This window comes from Leptinotarsa decemlineata, unplaced genomic scaffold, assembly GCF_025532065.1.
Source record: "Leptinotarsa decemlineata unplaced genomic scaffold, Ldec_3_MD MMD2_tig00000010_RagTag_RagTag, whole genome shotgun sequence".
NCBI lineage: Eukaryota > Metazoa > Arthropoda > Insecta > Coleoptera > Chrysomelidae > Leptinotarsa > Leptinotarsa decemlineata.
Window position 1 is genome coordinate 11,219,450 of NW_027412538.1, and position 23,157 is coordinate 11,242,606.

General features: G+C 33.3%; 2 protein-coding genes across 2 annotated transcripts; both read left to right on the forward strand.

Annotated features, from left to right (window-relative positions):
* The first annotated feature begins 1,990 nt into the window (after positions 1-1,990).
* Positions 1,991-21,073, forward strand: Grip163 (gamma-tubulin complex component 6). The gene is made up of 12 exons (XM_074171455.1): positions 1,991-2,217; positions 2,272-2,480; positions 3,761-4,322; positions 8,631-8,839; positions 8,961-9,250; positions 9,304-9,526; positions 11,091-11,325; positions 11,392-11,584; positions 13,765-14,521; positions 18,380-19,189; positions 19,612-19,856; positions 20,646-21,073. The coding sequence occupies exons 1-12, from the start codon at positions 2,040-2,042 to the stop codon at positions 20,947-20,949; spliced, it is 4,215 nt and encodes a 1,404-aa protein (XP_074027556.1). The 5' UTR covers positions 1,991-2,039; the 3' UTR covers positions 20,950-21,073.
* Positions 21,074-21,919: 846 nt separating this feature from the next.
* On the forward strand, positions 21,920-22,836 carry LOC111510565 (large ribosomal subunit protein mL62). Its single transcript, XM_023166485.2, has 3 exons — positions 21,920-22,191; positions 22,247-22,429; positions 22,530-22,836. Exons 1-3 carry the CDS (start codon positions 22,030-22,032, stop codon positions 22,788-22,790), a joined length of 606 nt encoding a protein of 201 aa, XP_023022253.2. The 5' UTR covers positions 21,920-22,029; the 3' UTR covers positions 22,791-22,836.
* The last annotated feature ends 321 nt before the right edge of the window (positions 22,837-23,157 follow it).

A 23,157-nucleotide genomic window follows, 5' to 3' on the forward strand; every position in this document is an offset into this window, starting at 1 on the left:
GAAAAAAACTAGAGGTCCATATTTTTAAAAAAAGTTGATGGTGAAATCTAATGGACGAAACGTCGCATTGCAAATTGGTTCATGTCAGATTATAACAAATATGAAACAGTATTGAAAGTTTTGTTTATTTATGTCATTCGAATTGGGGGCGGTAGTGCCATAAAATGAAATTTGACAATTCTAGTTTTTGGCGACTATTTCAAAGACATCCGTTCATATTCTCGATATGAAAAAAGCACTTGTAGGTCTTACCGTTTCCGAGATAACGATATAGTGAGATCCGCTTAAATAAACGGTCTGTATATAGCTTTCCATTACTTATTTATTATTTCCTAGGAGAAATATATTATAAAAAACTATTGATTTAAGAAATCTATGCATTCTAATCTTGATTTATTTATCTTTGATATAATGGCATACATATTCATTATTTATATCCTGAAACCAATCGTAATTATTGACTTGAAACATTATCGAGTCTCAATTTCAAGGTACAAATTTGAAATGCTAGTTAAATTTCTCTTGAAAAATGTTCTACGTGATGAAATAAAACTCCAGAAAATTCGAAATTGGATTGAAAATTTTGATTATTGTCAATTCCGCATTATAAAGTTGAGCATTGCTTATCAACCAAATAAGACTTGAATTTTTTAAGTGAGTTCATTCTTTAATTTTCAATTCCGTGCAAAGAAGGACCCTTATATTTTTAGAAGGAAAATAATTTGGAAGATATAGTTAAATTATAATTATTGACCAACCTATTTAGCCAAGTGTCATTTCAATATAGTTCTGAATTTTGATTTGAAAAATAATCAGTATTTGAGAAGTATTTCCCAAAAAACTGGAACATACCTCAAAAATAATCTATTTTTCTTGTTTACCTACTTTTAATCGCTTATTTTATTCATATTTTGTTGACATATGAAAGTTAAATTGAATACTCACAGCCCATACCACTATTTTTCACAATCTGATTCCCAAAATAACAACATCCACTCCTGAAAAAACTGATTTATCGGATTTATTTTGAATTTCATCGATTCAAATTTAGCGCTAAAAACCAAATTAAAAGGCGTTTTCTGGCGCTCATGTATTCAAAAATTCAAAATATATTGGTCTGTGATTTTAATACATTCGTTAACGTCACGTCACGTGATTGTTACAGTTTACGAAGACGTGAAAACGTTTTATCAAAAAGTTTGTAAAGATGTACAAAATAAAGCTGGGAAAGTATCACTTGCACGAATCCGATTCTAATTGAAGTTAGCGAAAATTGTAAAGTTTAATTTGATTGTTGATTTTTGACATCTGACACAAATTGAATCATTCCATTCTGGCGAATCTACATCACTACGAATCGTTTTTTAATACACGCTCGAGTACGATTGAACGCCAGAAAACACCTACAGTTGTAATTCCACTCGACAAAGATTTCAGATGCGTTTTATTTGTACGGAATAAAAAAAGCCCACCGATCAGAGCGCTAGTGCATTCAATAAATGGTGACATCAAATGGTAAACAGCTACGTCTTACAACTGAATATGAATCATATTATGCTTTCATTTATTGTTTTGCGGTTTGTTGTGTTTTCAGTCGTGCAGTCGTAACATTATGATAGTGGTGTTTTGGTGCGATTTTCGTAGACGTGAAAATCTGATGAATAGGCGAAATGAAATACTTTTGCAAACGTTGAGCACAAAAAACGACAAGAATTTATAAAATGCAGCTGACAGGACTTCATTTTTATTTTAATGTTTGATTCAGTTCTAATATTTCGATAGGCACTTCAAAATCCATCGGATTTTCATCGTCATGAATTTGATGTATATCGATTATTTTCATCGTTGGATATACAAACGCATTGTCGACAACTCGATGGAGTTACCGGTGTAGACGCGTGTACCAACAGTTGATTTTAAAAACTTGCCCCATATAGAAAATGTAAATGGAGTATCTGTGTACTCTTCACAGAACTAAAATGTGATTGTGGCAACAGTGGTTTTTTCGTTGTTTATTTGTTATTGATATGTGAGAGGTTATGTATGGGTCAGTCAACAAATTTCAAATTATGGATAATGATGAAAATGCTGATAGTGTTTTCAATTTAATAACGAGTCTATGTGAGAAATTCTCAACCGACCCACAAGAAATTAAATCATCCAGATCAAAATGCTACGAAATTCTACTAGGAAAGAGAATCCCTGTATTCAAAAAAAGTAAACAATTGACCCATTTTGCAAACATACTCATTTTCAAAACTGATTTTTCAGAATTCCAAGACAATAAAGGCACTGATGATGCTTATTGTAACTTATTATGTTGGCAATTCAATCTTGCTCATGAATATAACTTGACAGAACATGCTGAAGAATTGAGTACTTGTATGGACAGTTTTGAATCAAACTTTGAAGATTTCAGGAGTATCATAACTTTTTTATACAGTTTAAGGAATGTACCTACAAAAAATAAAAAGTCGCTGGTAATATTTACTCATGACAATGATATGAAACATGTAGCAGTAACACCAAAGATTTGCTTATTTATTTAGAAAAAGTTACTTTTTATAACTATGCTGGCTGAATAATTACTATGATAATTACAGTGGCATAAGAGAGTGATTCAATCCTCTGTCTTACTACAAATACATTTTTAGTTGAAACTGATATGGACCAGTAACAAGAAGATTCAAAGATTGAACCTACATCTTGTTGGATTGATCATTAGATGAAAGTGTACTAGACTATGGTAACATAATCTAGCTTAAAGGAATATTTTCTAACAATCGATGTTACTAAAACCAACATTAACGCCTTTGTAAAAACCATTTTCAAACAATGTTATCAAACTGTTTTAATAATGCTAAACTATTTTTTAGAATATCGGAAATTTGTTTGTGAAATGGCTAATTTACAAGGACGTGGTGTGCCTTGAACTATTTTTATAATTGATGAAAAAAATTTTTGATTTACTTTAAATAAGTAAAGTAAGAATAAATAGGGCAGCTACTTTTTATTAATTTCTACCAGAGGATGTACCAACCAGGGAAAACAAACCAACTGAAAGCTCATATGCAAATTTATGAACAATTAGTCAGATGTGTTTGTTATGTTGGAAATGATGATAGTCAGGGATGCATTTAATAAATATCTAGTTACGTTCGATCATTAATAACAAAGGATGCAGACAAGATTATTGGAAACAGGCCTAGTCCTGAATTTTTGGGGGTAATGATTGACAATAAAATTAAAAAGCTAGCTTCAGGGTGTCTTGAAATGAGAATAACTTATAAGGAACTTGGTTTGTCTGCTACTAAATCAGTTTATTTCTCACTCATAGATTATCATTCAAGGTATGGAATTCACTTCTGGGGTGTATATTTCAAAACTCAATTGCAAAGTGTTTTCAATACACAGAAAAGAGCTATAAGATTCATGTGCAACGCCAAAAGTTGAGACTCCTGCAAATCCTCGTTAAAATTTTGAGTCTTTGGAATTTTTATTTTAGAAACAGTCTGTTTGATTTTCTATTAGTTATTTTATTTTCAAGGCCAGTTTGGATTTTATCTCATTATCAAGTTTGAAAAAAGTATAAAAATTAAAAAACCTTCAGCCAAAAGTTAGTCTCAAAGATATAATTGATTCACTTTTTTTATTTCAATGTATGACCAAACGATTTTGATGTTTGCCCGTCAGTAAGCTAATACTTTGCTGTTACCGCTGCGTGGTATAAAAGCTTCGAATATCATCTTCAAATTTTCAGGATCTTTCATCCTTGCCGTCTTTAGAAGAATTCGAAAATTTCAATAACCTCTTCAAGCTTCCTGAATCTTATTGCACTGAATCTGAAAATCTCTCCGATGCTAGTTCTACATTAATAACTTGTGGGTCAAAGGTTCACGAGATCAAAGAATCTCAGTCCAGATTTTCACTAGAAGAAAAATTAACTGCGAGTTCTACCAGTCTCAGAAATAAATCAGTTATTTTCGAGAAAGGACCTCTTCAACCCAGCTTATCACTTGAATACAAGTTTGCTGATTTATTCAAAGACGAAGGGTACCATTCACCTCCATTAGGCTTAGATGATAATATTTGGGAGCTCGCTTCCAAGCTCAAGTATTGTGATCGAAAAAATTGGGAGAATTATGGGTACCCAGAGCCGGACAAAGAAAATCCATTTTTATCGGAACTTGGGGCATTATCCTCATTGTGGGTTGAGAATTTGGAGTCATTGTATATGTATAAATTGTTCAAAGATGGTTCAGTCTTCACTTCCAAAATGGTATCGAGAAGGTGTTTCATCAGGGACTTGAAGTACTTATTAGGTATGTTATGTATATTTTGATAGCATTTCTTGTAGTGAATTTGATTGGTGATTGAAAGTTTTAAAGGTAAATCGATGAGAAATAAAACCTTCTATGTTTTTTACCACTTTTATTTGTAACTAACGTTACTGCAATAAGGAAAATTTCAAACTAATACAATGAGTTCATTGTATCAAGTAATGATATGTAGTATGCTAGTGTTATGTTTTTTCTTTTTGAAGGTTATCAATTAAAATAACTCCATGACTATCCCAAAAACAGTTGCCTTCACTTTCCCAGCCGAAAAAACAGTTTTTGCTTTTTTGGAGCCGGTTCCCCCTTTGCAGTCCACTGTTTGAACTGTATTTTTGTTTCGTTAGTATAATGATGTATCCAAGTTTCATCTACTGCAGCCATACTCTAAGTGTATTCCGCGGAACTCTAGGGTTGCGCGATACCGCTATAGGGGTTCCGCAAGAAATTAGAAACAAATACAAATCCTCTCTCTGGTCGTCCATTTTGACGCAGGTATCACGAATCACGAGGCGCAGCCGATCTCAGTGAACACCCACCACAGTATACTTTGTTCAATCAAATGATTGGCATACTTTGTTAAGACGACACAAACGGGCCGCCGCTCGAGGCAAAGCTACCGCTGCTCGAGACAAAGCTACCGCTGCCTTGTAGAAGGGCGGCGTTCGGCTACTCCTAAAAATCCGATGCAAACCATTCTGGTGAAAGTACCGTTTAATTTTACTATGCCGTCACCGCCGATATCTACTTGTGAGCGCGCAATATCTTTGATAAAAGCCGCCTCTGAAATTAGAGACTATAGTTGTGAACAGGCGATTTTTCGATCTAACTTCAAAATATCAAGTCGAGATTGTTTACACGGCATTTTTTGTATTACTATTTTCTTTTTATTTATCAAAGGGGCCGACTCGGGTATTTTTGAGATTGTTCTAGATGAGGCTAGGACTATAAAAGCGACGATCGCTTCTCAACACTCAGTCAGTCGACGATTAGCGTTCGGAGCGATAAGTAGGTGCCTACCTGCTAGAAACGAAGTGATTATTGTTCTAGTGCTGTATTCTGACGAACTCTTCTACGCAGCGACTATCGTGTATCATTTTGACCGTGTCTTCTGGCATGTTTTTTCACGCTTCATTCTTGAATTTGTGTCTTTTACCTCCTATAGGGACTATCTCGGGGTGGAAATCAGTGGAGTCATGTTGTTTTCTTTATCTATAAACTCAATATCATAAAGTCTTGCCATAATGCTAAAGAAATATCACAGAAAGTTGTGATTCTTACAGGGCCGTCGCCATGGGGGGATGGGGGTGCGCCTCCCCCCCATGATTTCCCAACATGCATAACTTGGGGATCCCATACTTTGAAATTCTGAGTTGTTTGAAAACTTCAAAAAAGTTTAGTTTCTCCCAAGTAAGAGAACAGTCCACAAATTTTTGAGTGACAATTTTACTAAATTCCCAACTTTTCGCTTTTTTCGAATTTCGGGCCGTGAAGATAGAAAAAATAATAGTAGAAAACAATGAGCACAACATTATTCAAGTGTTGTTTCCTTTCATTTGTATTGAGTATTCCTATACATGGTGGACCATGTATGGATCATGGTGGACCTATACTTTGGACCAAGGTCCTTGGTCCAAAGTAGAATAATTCCCATTATTATTTTTATAATTAGCAATTTTTTTTTGTGCATACCCTAACGGGCATAAGCATTCAGCCAATCTTTGGATAGCTAAGTAAGAAAATTAATATATTATAGTAGTAACTAATCCCTCGGCTTTCATTTTTTCGAAAGTTGGGAAATTTTGTTGATGGGGTTGGGAAAATTAGGATTCCCTCCCTCCCCTGGTTTTTCTTTTCGCTACGGCCCTGATTCTTGACTTTTTCTGGATGCTCAGGACACACTCTCTCGGATTCAATGATCACTCAGCTTGAGAGGTTAATGATACCAGCTCGTTTTCCTGATATATTTAAAACTTCTGGGAGAGAGCATGACCGGCATAATTGTTTTTATTGACAATGTGATGATGAATAATTGAAATTCAAATGAAACTGAGTCATCCTTCCTACCAAAAAAATGGTGGATCAGAGCTTTTCCTGATAACACAACACAACAAAGTTTTTGTTTCGGGGTTGAAATTAGATGATTTTAATTTTTTGGGAAAGAAAGTTTTTGGCTTTCTACTACTCCATCTGATACAAAAAAATGGATGAGAGAATCTTCCAAAGAAAGGAAGGATTAATCAATTTGAAAATAAGTAACTCTATACATGGATGTGTAGATCATGCAAAGAAGTAACTTTCAGACACAAACTGAAAGAAATTCCTCCTGAAACAGCAACTTTCATATAAACATTGAATTACACGAAAGAAAAAATTCTTTCGAAACAAATACTTCTATATGAACACTGAATTATACAGAAGATACTTTTCTCTATATACAAACTGAATAGAGAAAAGTATCTTCTGTATAATTCAGTGTTCATATAGAAGTATTTGTTTCGAAAGAATTTTTTCTTTCGTGTAATTCAATGTTTATATGAAAGTAGCTGTTTCAGGAGGACTTTCTTTCAGTTTGTGTCTGAAAGTTACTTCTTTGCATGATCTACACATCCATGTATAGAGTTACTTATTTTCAAATTGATTAATCCTTCCTTTCTTTGGAAGATTCTCTCATCCATTTTTTTGTATCAGATGGAGTAGTAGAAAGCCAAAAACTTTCTTTCCCAAAAAATTAATCACTCCTAAAAATATAACCCTTTCAAATCAAATGATTTTAATGTATTTCCACGTGTTAAAACCGAAAGTGACCATAAAAATTATATATTAGCTCTTGTTTTCAAGATATAGTATCATTATATTATATATATGTATATTGAGTTTTCAACAAATGAAATATTTCATCACCAACAGTTGGTACACATGTTTGTTTACATAACACCCCTCTCATCAGCTGTTCTTAAGTAGTAAACATAACCTATGTGAGTTTGTCAATTGTACGCACGTGGTTGCTATTGAAATTATCCTGTGAAGTTGATTTTTAGATTAATTTAAGTGCTGATCTGAAATGCCTCGAAAGTGTGTGAATTCTGTCGATAGCTTTTGCTATATATGTGGTGAAATAACATTTAAGGCTCAGAAACGTAAAACGACACCTATCGTTAAGACAGCCTATGAACATTATTTTGGTGTGAAAGTTGGGGACCAAGATAAATCATGGGCTCCTCATATATGTTGTAATTCTTGTTCCGTCATATTGCGAGAGTGGCTGAAAAATAAAAACCGGGCAATAGCTTTTGCAGTACCTATGGTTTGGCGTGAGCCTACCAATCATACAGACGACTGTTATTTCTGCTTAACTCCTCCCATTAAGCAAGGTTTATCTATGAAGAAAAGAGGAACGGTTAAATACCCTAATCTCCCATCTGCTCTTCGGCCTGTACCACACTCAGACAATTTGCCAGTCCCTTCTCCACCCCAAAACTATGAAATTTTAGAGGAAGGTGATGAAGACTGTTTAGAAGGAGCAACCCATCCTTCTACATCCTATGACCCTGATTTTGAGGTAAGCGATAGGTCTAGTGATCCGCACAGAATTAGTTAAGCAGAGTTGAGTGACCTTATAAGAGATCTTCGCTTGTCTAAGGAAAAGACTGAGCTGTTAGGGTCAAGACTACAACAGTGGAATCTTCTAAAACATGATGTGAAAATATCTCAGTACAGACAGCGTCAAAAAACTGTGGAGCTGTGAGTGACGAACATGGAGAAAGATTCCATCAAGACATTGCCTTAATGGAACAGAGATATCAGGGCCGTTGGAATGAAGCAATGCTTGCAGACTACTGCTGGTAGTGTAGGGATGCTCCAGAAGTGTTTTATAAAAGACAAGCTAAACGACAGCGATCTTACAATGAATCGGATGGACTTAATTGAAATTTGGTGGTACAAACTTCTTTTATTTGTCAAAACACTAAGAATAATGTTTTTTTTATTAATTTTGTACTTAAAATATTCTAAAAGAAACATAACAATATTGTTTTATGTACTTTCACTTTTCACGTATAGTATAACTACTCTTTAAGATTAAGTACTGTGTATCTCAAAAACCAGAGCTAATAAAAATTTTTCATTGTTATTTTCGTTTTTATCACCCCAAAATTAGTAGAAATTGACTAATTTTGTGTATGAAACATTCAAAAAATATTTTTTTGTTGTGTTGTGTAATGAAAGCCATCTCTCATGTCTGTAGATCCTGCTTTTAGGTGTAATCGTCCTATTTATTCAATCATATCGTTACAGTTGGAATGGCATCTGATTCGTTTAATTTTGATGAAATGGGGGAGTTCTACTTAGTACCAGGCATTAGTGTGGATGGAATTACACCTGATACATTGAACAGTTATTGCAGGGATATTGTGTTTTCTGGTACATGCTACAAAGCATTGAACAAAATGAGTACCCCAAATTCTGAAACTGGAAAGTATAAATATCAAGGATTCATATTCACAGTAAGTTCATAACTAATTCAAAAATTGTCTTTAAAAAAAAAAGAGAACATATCCTTAGTAAGCCACTTGAAGGATACTGATGATAAATTGAAAAATCTATGATGAATTCAATTTATTCTAGGAATTTTGCGAAAATATCAATCGTTATCTCAAATTTTACCAAACGGCCACTTTCAATATCCCCGATTCCATGAATTTCTTGGAGTTCCATGAGAAAACGCATCAATTACAACTGCAAATTTCTACTTTAACATCGATCTGCAAAGTTGGACCTTACACAAAAATGGAAGAGATCCCGCACGGCGTAGCTCTCCTCAACTATCTTTATCAGAAGGTACTGAGCTTGACTGATCAGAAAATCAGCAGCGTTCTCTACTCAATCTTATATCCCTGCTGCCAGGTTTATTTCAGGTAATACGGAAAGTATTTTTCCGGATTGTTCGCTGCATTTTGTTATGTTTCAGTCGTTTCTTGAAACAGTGGATCCTTGACGGAGTCATTCACGATCCGTACGGAGAGTTTTTTATCAAACCAAATCCGAAATTCGTCATAACTAGAGGGCGTACTTATTGGACCAGAAGTTTTAGTTTGAGGGAAGACATTGTTCCAGATTTTCTAGTAGATTTGAAAACAGAAATTCTTTCGTGTGGAAAATCTATGAGTTTACTCAAGTTTTTTGAGCATACGGTAAGTTTTCGCAATGAATAGGGGGAAAATATGTTGTCAAACGTTACAGTCCATTCAATAGAAGGGATTTTACTGACAAAACATCAGGTAGTTCCGAATTTTTCATCTGTTGTCTAAGATGATGAGTGCTTTAAACGTTAAATGACTAACTTTCCCACCTCCGCGCTCAACGCTATCTAATTAAAACCAAAAAACATTTCCACGTTCTTCTAACTTTCACTTGTGGACTGTTCAAGAAATTAAGTTGATTCTAGAGGTGATTGAGTAATGAACTTTTTTTTTTTTTTTGAACGAACATTGAGGTTAGAGAGAGCATTCCAGGTTTTGCGTGCTATTTTTCAGAACAGACAGACTTGAAATATGTCCTTTTTTCAGTTCTAACTATTGACAAGGTATAATTTCTCAATTCTTCATACCTCATACGATTATTAACAGATTTTTTTTTTTTATTTTTGAAAGGCTTTATCACGTTCTTTCATAAGAAGTCTGAGATTTTGAGTGAGACAAGGAGCGGGAGGTTTGATAATTCTAACTTTTTCAAGAGGGGCATGTCTGTCAAAAGTAGAGATTACAAATGAATTGAAATTGTACAATTTATCATCAATATCATTTTCACCTATAATTTCGAACCACGGCAACTGGTATAAATCTAAAAAAAAAGTATGCAAAGTGTAATTGTCGAAACAACGGAATGTTACAAATTTGGGTTCTATTTTGAATTTCTTTGGTAAATATTCAACGTAAACTGGCATGTGATCTGAAATGCCTTGGGATAATAAAGTACTAGATCTTATAACATGATTATTATTACTAACGAAAATTGGGTCAATGAGTGTGCTAGAAACGTTGGTGATTCTAGTAGGCTCATTAAGATTTTTATCTAAATTGTACCATTCAAAGCAGTTGAGTAGGAGATTGGATAGTTTGAAAAGATCAACGTTGAAGTCTCCCATGCATATCACATCTTCAGAAACAAGACAAACAGCGGATAATATAATATATCATCAATCATGCTCAAAAAATTAGTATTTGGAGGCCTATAAAATACACCTAAGGCCAGACTCCTACATCGAAGTTTCACTTCAATGAAACTAAGTTCAAGAGATTCTTCAACCACAAAATCAAAAGTAATTTTTTTGTATTTCAAATCATTTCTAAGATAAATTTGGACACCCCCACCTCTCCCTTTTCTATCCTCACATATGAACTTGTAACCATAAATTTGAATTGAGTTAGAATCAAACTGATCGGTTAGCCACGATTCAGAGACCATTACAATGTCAAATTTGTTCTCATGTATAAGTGCAATGAGGTCATTAAAAGTTGTATTAAAACCTGTCATTCAAACCTGTGATATATGTTGAGTATTTGCTTTTATTATTTCCTTTTTAACTTACCAATTTCTGTGCAGCTGTTATTGTAAGTATTTTTTATATTACATCCATTTGAAAATTGTTTTCTCGTAGATTTCAATTCTTCGACACGTTTCTAAACAATGGAAATCTGAACACATAACATTGGTAGATGTATTTGTTGTACGTTATTATTTTTTACATTTTCACAGAGCAAACTGCGTTTATACTTGATGGGCAAAAAACCTCATATAATATCTTGCTGTCTCACTTTGGATCAACTCTCTAATTTACAACAAAATACAGTCAATTATTATTTAGACGTTCATGAAGAATGTGGATCCAGATTCAATTTGAGAGAAGTTCTGTTGAGAAATCGCAAAGAAGATGATGTTTTAATGGGTTTGATTGCCAAGAAAAGAGCTGCGACTTTGAGAAAGCTGGAATGTAAGTATACAGAAAGTTTTAGTTGATTTTCAACAATTTTGTTCAATTTCAAATGATTTTTTTCAGTGGAGAGAGAGAAAATCCTATTGGAACAAAATGAGAAGAAATTTGAAGAAATGAACATGTTGAAAGAGCAATATGTAGCTGCTCTGGAAGAGAAACAGTTGAGAATCGCCAAAGAAATCCAAGAGGAATTGAATCAAGTGGAAGAAAGTTTTGAAACTGAACTTAAAAGGCAAAAACTCATTCAGGAAGAAGCGTAAGTAAAAAAACCGGATCAACAATAAACATTGATTATTTATTCATTTATTTACGGACTTGCCATTATACAATGAACACATAAATAGTGTGATTGAAAAAATAAACAATTAAATAATAATATAGAATATTAAAAAAGAAAAAAAAACAGATATTATTAATAATAATAATAATCAGCAGTTTATTCATAGTAGGCCGATACATTTAACCTGATTTTCAAAAGAATACAAGGAGGAGTCGAACAAATCAATATAGCTGCTATTCTTATTTGCTAATCTAAGCATTCTAATGATTTTCACTAGTTCGGACTTCCATTGTCCACTATATAAAATGATTTGAAATCCCTGAAACAACTAAAAAAGAAGAATTGAAAATGAATAGCTGAAAATAACAATTATATTAACCAAAAAAAAACCTGAAATGAAATAATAGTGAAATAAAATACAAGTAAAAATAGAACAATTGAATAAATAAAAATAAAGAAAAGAAAAAAGAAAATAAAAATAAAAAGTGGAGAGATTCCAAGTCACGTTAGTTCACGACGTTTCGATTGTTAGTATCTACAATCGTCTTCGGGTGATGACTGGACTGATTCCTCCGAGAGATGACTATTTATAGGTCGTTCGAGTACTTTCACTTATCCCCGCTTTCCATTTTCCGCTTCACTGGTTCCGTGGGAGATGGCCGTTTTGGCGGAAGTTGGCCATTTTTCGCTTGAAGATGGGTTTCCATATGTTGCGTATTTCTACGCTGGCTTGGCTGAATACGTTGTTGGACAACATGTATGCGGCTTCCTTGTATTTTCTCCTAAACCAGTGTTCCTCTCTGTGCAAGATCTCAGCTTGGGACCACTCGATGTTTTGTTGATGGGTCCAAACATGGACCCATCAACATACGACACTACTGGTATAACATACGACACTAAATTAACATTTACAGCACATATAAGGAATAATACTACTGATGCAAATAGGATGCTTGGATTCATTTACAGAAATGGCAGAAACTTCAAAAGTATTGCCACCTTAAAATTGCTATCACATATGTCTAAAAGTTGATGGTCAATACCCCACGAGAGGCATCGATCATAACATTTTGTTGACACTTGTTTGAAGGTGATTGACAATGTTTCATGATGAATTTTACTAGTTCGGACTTCCATTGTCTACTATATAAAATGATTCGAAATACCTGAAACAACTAAAAAAGAAGAATTGAAAATGAGTAGCTGAAAATAACAATTATATTAACCAAAATAAACCTTGAATGAAATAATAGTGAATTTTGTTGACACGATTTGATATGACATATTTGGAAAATAGGAGAGTTATCCTTGGTATAAAATTCTTGCATAAATTACCAAACAACAATATTGACAGTACGGTTCTTTTACCCGAGATCTATTTCTCAATGCCAAGAAGTGAAGGTCGACACAATCTGAAATTCTATTCCAAAACATCACGCACAAATATTATGCTACGATCACCATTGAATTTCATGTGCAGTAGCTTCAATAAAATCTGTGAACACTGCGATATTGATTTCGACTCTCTGAACGCCTTGGTATCTTGTATCCACAATCACTTTCAATAATACTATAAATAACATTTGTGTCAGTACTGCTACATTGCATGATTTGTAAATTTTTGTGTTATATACTCAATTTTTCATTCCTCTTTTGAAATTCTACTCATACTAATATTTTATATATACTTTGTTTTAGCTTTTACTTTTATACATTTCTATATTCCATTATTTTTGATATTTATTTCATATATACTCTGTAATACTAGCATTTCCTGTAACTGGGTACTCCTGTTGGAAATAAATCGCTTTTATTTTTTCTGGAGTGATTTTAGGGCATGGTCATCTCAAGTGAAGGCGATGTGAACTGGCCGCACTTTTTCTTGTGGGGTTTCCTTAAGTCCTAGGTGTATGGGAATAAATCACAAACTACAGCAGTTCTCAAAGCCACTATAACTCATGCCGTCGGTCAAATTCAACAAATAGGTCTTTTAGATGAATAAAAAATTTGGATATCTCATACACACACGCTTTGTTTTATTTAAATTTAAAAAAAAGAAGCACTTGGTGAAAGACCCTCTAGAAATAATAATTTCTACAAAAGTTATTAAAAAAAAATAAGATCACTTTTTTATAATCGCAATTTTTCCGTTTCAGGAATGTTATGATAGATTATTATTCAAAGTTGATAGAAATTGCCGACAACAGAAAGTCAAAAATAGAAACGAATGTTAAAAAAATCAAAAGTATCCAAATAGAACAAAACTCATTGACAAAAGATAAGGAGCATTTTGAATCAACAGATAATTTGGGAGAGAAATCAAACAGTTCGTCTGATAGTTTTTATTCAATACCGGAAGATAAAAATGAAGATAAAGTTGAAGTGGAAAATATGGAAACTGAAAGTGACCGGCCGGAAATTAATTCTCCAGGCTCTCTAGATGTCATCAATGCAAATGCCGACACTCTGAAAAGCACCAACGAACCCAGTGACAAAATCATCAATTCAAACCATTCTAGAAATATTCAAGAAGCAATAAACAACTTCGAGATGGCCAGAAAAAATAAGTACAAGGTCATGACTCAAGAGATGGGTATCGATTTCATACAAAAGAAAGAAAAGACTACGAGTATTCATAATGCAGCGTACCTTTCTGACGCCCAGAGAAACAAACTCAAAATATTGTCTACAGAGTTTGGTTTCGATATCAAACCTGATTACGTGAAAACAAATCAAATAACTACTATTTCCATGTACAACAGAAGTAAAGTTATGGGAAGTAGCGATTGTTTCGCTGAGAAATATTTAGATAACGAAAATTTTGTCAATAGAAACTTGGCAAGTAATGAAGAGAGTAGCGTGAAGACAGGACCTATTAAAAAATCGAAATCGTTGATGCTGGATTTCGACAAGGTAAATATTTTTTCAGCGAGAAGTATCACAATTTGATAATTGAGTTTCTTTCTTAATTGGACAAATGTTTTTTCTCAAGTTGAAAATCAGTTGCTGTGCTAATGAATTAAGTATCGTGTTAAATATCAAAACAAGTCATCCTGTAGAAAGTACAGATAATTCGAGGTCTGGGTGGAACATTTTGTTTCTGGGAAAAAAAGTTTTTGGCTTTCTACTACTCCATCTTGATACAAAAAAAAAAAAACAAGGATGACGGAATCTTCCAAGGAAAGGAAGGAAGTAATCAATTTGAGAATTAGTAACTCTATACATGGATGTGTAGATCATGCAAAGAAGTAACTTTTAGACACATACTGAAAGAAAGTCCTCCTGAAACAGCTACTTTCATATAAACATTGAATTATACGAAAGAAATAATTCTTTCGAAACAAATACTTTTATATGAACACTGAATTATACAGAAGATACTTTTCTCTACTCAGTTTTTTTTTGTATCAAGATGGAGTAGTAGAAAGCCAAAAACTTTCTTTGCCAAAAATTAATCACTCCTACAAATATAACCCTTTCAATTCAAATTTTGTTTCTCTATTCCCTATTTGAAAACCAACGAAATGGTTCCTGTTAAATTCAACAGTTGACTCAATTCTTTCTGAAAAATTGCAAAAACAAGCTCTGGATCAGGTCTGTCCTGTTTCAAAGAATGACGGTAAACATTATGTCACTATAACTTACTTTGGGATCCTACTATTAATATCGCTCGTTAAAAAAAAACAATTGGACGTAGGCTACAGAACAATAATAATTTGAGTAAATTCATGAAAAACAATAAAGATAAAACTCCAGAATCGGATAAATCGGGAGTATATAAGTTGACTTGTGATTCTTGTGCAAAATTCAATATAGGCCAAACCGATTGAAGTTTCTCCAAAGGAATAAAAGAGCATAGATGTAGTTTTTTTAATGGGAAGACCAATTCAACATTTGCGAACCATTTTTTGACAGAGGAGTACGAGTTCAATCACGATTATAACGCATTGCATTTGGAATAGAAAGGTTCAGAACTCAACTTTTTGGAATGCTTAGAAATCAGTAGATTTGAAAATTCAGGATTATTGCATGATGATCAAATAGATTTGAATTGTTCCCTCTTATTGAATTCAGTTGACAATGGGGAAATTGTTAAGGGGTCGTTTAAGTATTACGCAACGAAATTTGGGGTGAGGGGGGTCTTGTAAACTGTTACGATGCGTTAGAGGGGCGGGAGCGGGTTCGAACAATGTGTTACGTAACATTTATTTTTTATCCAAATATAGAACTAGGAAATTAAAGAGTCCCAAGTTGGCTACCCTTATCGTTTTATGTTTTACGGAGAATTCCTCGACTGTATTATATGTTATTTTTATTTGTTTTAAGTTGTCAGTATTCATCATTGTTTTAAATGCGTAATGCGAAGAAGCATATTATTGGAGTGATCATCGTACTTCCAACAATGTATCTTTTTCAAGCATATTTTATTCATTGTCAAAAAAATCACGTTTTTTAAAATTTAAATTAAGTCACTTCAGTGCAAAAAGTACGTTATTTAAATCATAGATGATTTTATTTTTTATTTAATTTGAGAGTAGGTACTATAACGAATTTGAAGCCGGCCCTGACCGATATCTCAGCCAGCGAATAAACACATGACTCACTGCGAACCGCCGCGAAAAGTATAGATGAGTACCGAAACCACTAGCGAAATCTAGAGCGATCGTTACCGATATAAAAGGCCGGCTTCTCGTCCAGAGATGGTAGTCGAATTTAGAAAGAGAATCAAGTGGTTAAATAAAGAATTCAAGTAGTGAAAATAAATTAAGTGATATGTGTTGTAAATAAATTAGTTTGCGATTGATAGTGAAATATTGTTAGAAATAAATTAGTGTTTGAGACAGTAAATTCTTCAATTCGTTACAGTACGATATATTTCACTTCAGTTACCTTTCAGTTAGTTAGGTTAAATTAAGTATGTGATTTTATTTTCAAAGTTTATTAGTGAAAATAAAGCTGAAATAGGAGAAAACATGAGAGCCAAATGAAGCCAAAAATGTATGTGAGGACGAAGTCATATCAAGGAAAAGGCTTAAATAAATGTAAAATTAGTAGTAAAAGTATATCAGTTGAGCTTATTTTAACATACTTGAGTAAATGTTAATTGTTGTGACTGTTAAATAACAATATGAATAAAATAAACAATATAAGCATTGCCTATAGTTATTAATCTTTTGTTTTATTCATTATTACCGCAAACACAATTTTAACAATTACAAAGATATTTTAGGGACTTGCCAGTACTTTGGTCAATATAATTGTGACCTTTGGACAAAAATGGTCACTTGTGTGATGGTTTAGGGTGGGGGAGGTGGTACTGGAAAACGTTACGGCGCGTATAATAGGAGGAGGAGGGTCAAAAATCTTCAAAAATTGCTTTATGTAATACTTGAACGTCCCCTAATTAGGACAGATTCTAAAAGTAGGAAAAATGAGGGCTCAGGGAACACTTCTCCAGTTTAATGAGTTGTTCCTGGAAAGGTATATATCTCATGTAATGAATTTATCAGGTAGAAATACTCATTAGGATTCAAATTTCTATAAAAGCATAACACATAATTAGTTCAGTCAATATTTTGACGCCTGATGATGCTACTGTATAGCGAAACACGTATCGCGTGTTTTTTTAATACATTAATCAAAGTAGCTGAAAATCAAATTAGTATTTGAAGCAGCCTATATTAATTTCAGATCTTTTGAGAAAAAGCTCAGTTACACTCATTTCATTCAGAGCTCTTGCATCACTGCCTATATTTTTTTTTAAATAACATCTCGGCATCTACATTACAACTACTTTATCTACATTAGATAAAGTACATTAATTATGTTCATAATAGGCTTGCCTATCTGGAAATAAAGTTCTTCTTATCCCATAATGGCTGAGCTTCCGAAGCAGTGTCTTATGATCAAGCAATCGAAAGCTTTCGAGAAATCACAAAACACTGCTGCAACAGAATGCGTTCTCTAGAAAGGAGCAATTGGCATCTGTGGTATTTTTCGAACTTTGAAAACCGAACTGAAGGCTAGATGGCGTATTGTTCATCGATAAAAAGGAAATTAGTCTTTTTCACTAATCTTTCAATAATTTTTAAAAGGGTCGATAATAAAGAAATGAGCCTGAATTTTGAGGGGTTTCCAAATTTCCCCCCTTATGTAATGGAATAACCATAGCTATTTTCAAACATGTGGGAAATATACCATACCTGAATGATGTATTAATGCGTTCGACCAAAACATGTGATGCACTAAGAGGTAGATTTTCAAATATTTTTACAGACATTCCATCCACACCCGCCGAATTTTTATTTTCGATTTCATTGATTATCTGTATAAGCTCATGTATCTGTACAATTTTCAACAACATTTAGATTTTTAAGGTATTCCAAGGGGTCACAGCTGGCTTTTATGTTCTCTTTTAGTTTTTCACCAATAGAGCAATAGAAATCATTGAGTTCTTTTTGGAGCCAGGTTAGTTTTAATGGGATTGGCCTTAATTAACTTTTTTAACTCTGTTAGGTGAAGAATGTTGAATGTTTGACCGACTATTTCAACTTGTAATGCACTGTTTGGAACTTTTGGTGTAATAATGAATATAACTGAAGGTTTTTTCCAACACCAAACCGTTATTTTAACACCTCGACTCGACACCTTTAATCTTCCTCTTGAAGATGATCACTTGGTGATCGAAACACGTGTCGAAGTGTTAAAATAACGGTTTGGTGATGGGAAACAAGAAAGAAATATTAATTGAATGTTTCAAATAAATTTCAGGTGAGTACCAGATCTGCAAAATCAGATACAGACAAGCAAATTCCAATGTCTGTCGACTCAACTCCAATGAGTGAGCTTCCGCATAGCGTGGGAACACCTAGCACCATGTTCCTCAGCATCGACACCAATCAACTGGAAAGTATTCCAAATACAGCAGAAACTCAACAGACGGATGAAGGTTTCAAATTCGATACAATCAAAGAACAATCCATCGATCCGATATACTATAACCGCAAAGAGATTGGTTTGCAGAAAGCTGTTTTTTCCAAAAGAGTTACCAAGAAACAGGCATCAGGGGTTTCGACAAATTGTTTGCGATTATTTTTACATGAATCTGTCCAAATCCCTCTCCTGACTCAGACTAAACTGATCAACGATGAACTCTTGAGGTACTTTATAAATGATCTCCAGTATTTGCAACATCTGATGAGCCTGAGAGATTATTTCTTCATGCAAGACGGCGAATTTGGTAGAAACATCACAGAAAATTTGTTCACAAAGCTTTACGATGCAAATTTTCCTGCTGAACTGATAAACTGCCGCATTTTGCAAGACTTAGTCTTCGGGGCACTGGATATGTCGTATAAGAATCAGACTAACTCGCAGTGTTTGTCATTCAAGATCAATAGTATGCCAAAATGTTTCGATTTGGGAAATCCAGATGTGCTGGATTGTTTATCTCTGACTTACAAGGTTAAATGGCCTCTGAATATTCTCTTGCCCACCGATACCATTGCCAAGTATGATGAGGTGTTTAAATTCCTGTTGAAACTGAATAGAGTCTCCTGGGTTCTCAAGAAAACTTTTTTGGTAAGCTTTCAACAGTTATATATAGCCAAAGCTACTGAACCTAAAATCTTGAAATATGTGTTAGGAATCACACGTTAAAAGGTAAGACCTCGTTAGTCCTTAGCTCGTACAAGTTTCTCAACTTCTGAGAGTTCTCGTTCGTATCGGGGCGACAGCTGATTAACGAAAAAACAGTTTTTTCTTAACAGACAGATGCAGGTAGGTTCTTTGTATAGCGAAAATAAGCATCGAGAAAGGGAAAAACAGATTTTTAACAGACTTTTCAACAGATGATATCGATCATGTGTTTCAACCATTTCTTGAGTTCCGAATTCAAATGATTTATTGACATATTTCAACAGATATATTGATCATGTGTTTCAACCGTTTTTTGAGTTCCGAATTCAAATGATTTATTGACATAACTTCTCCTTTTTTTCCAGGAATTGAAAGTGTTAGCCAAAGAAACAGGTAAAAAAGAAATTTACCTCATGTCATCACCACAGTATAGAAAACTACATCAGTGCCGTCATGTCATGACCCAGTTTGTTCAAACGTTACAGAATTATGTTGTGGGTGAAGTGTTGCAGTCCAGTTGGACGATGTTCGAAAAGAACCTGGAAGGTGTTTCTAGTATCGATGAGCTGTATTCTGCGCACACGGCATATATAAAAAATATTCTCTTCATGTAAGTCGGGAATCAATAACTTGGACTGGTTATACTTTCATTGTTTCGATATTTATTTTTTGAGCTCGTTCTGTTTATTCATTTGAATAATATATTAACCAGTTTCATAAAAAAAAATAAAATAGTCCAACCATTTGCGGAAAGTTTAGATCGATTGATTATTAGTGATGGAATACCTCTATCCTGATAGAGGTATTTCATATGAATCTCTTACCATAACATTCAATATTGAAAGTCTTGAATTACGCAGAAAACTTGCTTGAATAATTTTTCTGCACAACAATGTGCCTCATTTTATAACTATAAGCACAAAAACTTTTTACAGACGACTGGCCAGAACCAATTTGTACCTCTAGTCATCTATTTTAAGCATTTGCAATAATTTCAATTTAATTTCAAATTTGTATGATATCAATTTTGATTCCCTAGAATATATTGCTGACACTGCATCTCAGTATTTCATGGAGAATTTTTAATTTCCTGGTATAGTTTTTTATTTTATGTCATATTATAATTTTGTTATTCATTTTCTCAAATTGTAACTTTGTAATTATAAGGATCTATATCACTTTTTTAACATATTTAGTTATCCCCGTAAATAACTTTTAACTGTTGGGTAATGAAGGCTGTTATTATTATTATTATTGCAAATTAAAGTTAGTAAATGTTTGGAATATGAATCAGTCATGAATCGAAAGTTACTGGAACTTTCTAAAGAGCATTTTTTTTTAATTATTTGTGATGATTTTCTGCTGATATTATATAAAGAAATCGTTCTTTTTTTTTCAGGTGCTTACTGAACCAAAAGACTGTAATCTTGAGGAATGTTATCCACAAAACATTCATGGTGATTTTGAAATTTTTTGATTATTTGAGGTCAAGAAGTTGGATTTGTGAAAATGGCTCGTATGTCCATCCCAATTTCAACAAACTGGAAAGTATTTTCAAGAACTTCCAAGAATTTGTTTTATATTTATTCAAAGTGGGTCGTAAAGTAGCAAAATGTGGGTACCAACCACATTTATCGTTATTGTTAGAAATGCTCGATATTAATGAATATTTCTCTGAATCTCTCAAACGTTCGTCTAATTAAAATCACTGTTTTGTTTGACTTTTGCTTTATTGGCACAAAATTATTAATAAATGTGATAACTATTTATTGTTAAACAAATTAAAATGTTTTTACTTTGGCGAATAAATGTTTTTTAAAATACAAATACTTTTTCTTTCTAATTGTGTTGAGATTCCTTAATTGAATATAGTTTTTTGTTCATTTTCTTGTGACTAATGGAAAAAATTATACTTTCAAGTAATTAATTGAAAATAAAATTGTCTCTATAGTATCATTTATGAGAGTGATATAAGAGGCACATACTAACCTAAAGAACTACAGTTAATTTTCACATTTCCCTATATAGTACGTGACAACAAGCTCACAAATGAGAGCCTTTTAAAGCATTCGTTCCAGAAATGGGTTTGTCCGTTTTTGTGAGTCTACTTTGAACTATATATAATATAATTGTGAATATTTCTTCAATTCAATCGGAACAAGCGTAATTTGAACCAGTGCACTTTTGCCAACGTAACACAAGTCAATGGATTCCGACGGCATAAAAATTGTAGAAGCGAGATTCGATGAAGTCGACGAAGGCCGTTTTTGCCTGGTCCTGATTGGCGAAGGGATCAAAACCTCTATACACAGTGGTGATTTCTGAATTAATGTCATTTTTAATATTCAATCAATGTTGTACAATAGTTAATCGAAAAAAATCTCTAGACAAACATTTCTTCTAGTTACAAAACTAAGTCCACCGTCGAAAACATGCAACTATGAATTTGAATTTCCTCAATTTCATGGAATGGCCAATATTTGTATCATTTATATTCCATGGAAATATTTGTTTAATTTAAAATAACCACCTATTTTTCAAATACCGATTTTTTTAAACATTAATTTATGTGATAGCTGAAACGATATATTTCACGAACATATTTCAGAAGCTTTATGAAAATTGTTCATTCTGAATCTGGAAAATAACAAGTGGCAACAATGTATAGCATACTTTTTGTGTCAAATTTCAAAATGAAAATAACCTCAATTTAATCATACTCCATCTCCAAAAGTTTGTATTTAACATTCTAAATAATTTTTGCGGTGACTGCAGAGTCCATAATGAATATTTTATACAAAAATTGTGAAGGACTCCTGAAAACAATTCAAACCCATAAACCACTTTTGAGTAATGTATTGCACAAAAACTCATCTGTTTACAAAAGTTCAATAAGCTTAGAAAAGCTCTACCCAAGCAGCAGTTTGAAACTAACAACGCCTCAGGTAAGAATCCAACAGCTTCACACATCAATTCTAAAAATACTCATGTTCATTTTAGCCACCAAAAAGTGAATTGTTCAACGGCTACATTCCAGTTGAGCAACTTGAAATAACATATAGCAGAAGTACAGGTCCTGGTGGCCAAAATGTTAATAAAGTTAATACAAAAGTAGATGTTCGGTTTCATCTACAGTCTGCGGCATGGCTTAATGAAGAGGCAAAGCAGAAACTGTCTGAAAGGGTATAATCATATATGTCTTTCAGTTTATCCTACCAATTTCAATAATGTGTCTGTTGTGTTGAATTTAATCCCCTAATGGTTGGTTCATTTTCAATTTCAGCTGAGACAGAAGTTGACAAAAGAAGGTTATTTGATATTCAGGTCTGATTTAACAAGATCACAGCATTTGAATTTAGCTGATTGTTTGGAGAAGATTCGAACTGCTGTGAGAAATTCTTTGGTAGAAAAATCAGAGCCTTCTCCAGAAACAGAAGAAAGAATTAGACGTAGACTGGAGAAATCTGCAAGGGAACGATTGATAATTAAAAGACATAAATCAGAAATTAAGAATGATAGACAAGCACCAAATGTAATTATGTAAATGTACTGTAGGAGATGTTATTATATAAAATTTGAATCTAGTTCAAGTGAATTTTTTGTTTGGAAATACCTGGATATGAATCGCTTCCTTGGGAGATTGTTAAAAAACTTTAACTATATACTAAAGCATACTTCAAATTGTAGAATGAGTTGCAATTTTTTCTTGATAAAAATGATTAAACAATTTCACTAACAGATTTTTGAGCCCCCCCCCTATTGATTATTAAAATACGTGTCTTCTCTTTCCATTGGAAAACGGCAGCATGTAAATAAGTACACTGCATGTTGTAAATCAAGAAATTTAAAAAAAACTTAGGTAGGAGATAAAATAAACTAATGAAGGATTTTAAATGTTCACCACTATTTAA

Excerpts from the sequence above, each read along its gene's own strand:
- LOC111510565 (XM_023166485.2), top strand. The coding sequence starts at position 22,030 with ATGAATATTTTATACAAAAATTGTGAAGGACTCCTGAAAACAATTCAA. Across the intron at positions 22,192-22,246 it reads TGAAACTAACAACGCCTCAG|CCACCAAAAAGTGAATTGTT; the intron begins GTAAGAATCCAA and ends TGTTCATTTTAG. Across the intron at positions 22,430-22,529 it reads AGCAGAAACTGTCTGAAAGG|CTGAGACAGAAGTTGACAAA; the intron begins GTATAATCATAT and ends TTTCAATTTCAG.
- Grip163 (XM_074171455.1), top strand. The coding sequence starts at position 2,040 with ATGTATGGGTCAGTCAACAAATTTCAAATTATGGATAATGATGAAAAT. Across the intron at positions 4,323-8,630 it reads GGACTTGAAGTACTTATTAG|TTGGAATGGCATCTGATTCG; the intron begins GTATGTTATGTA and ends ATATCGTTACAG. Across the intron at positions 14,522-18,379 it reads TGATGCTGGATTTCGACAAG|GTGAGTACCAGATCTGCAAA; the intron begins GTAAATATTTTT and ends AATAAATTTCAG.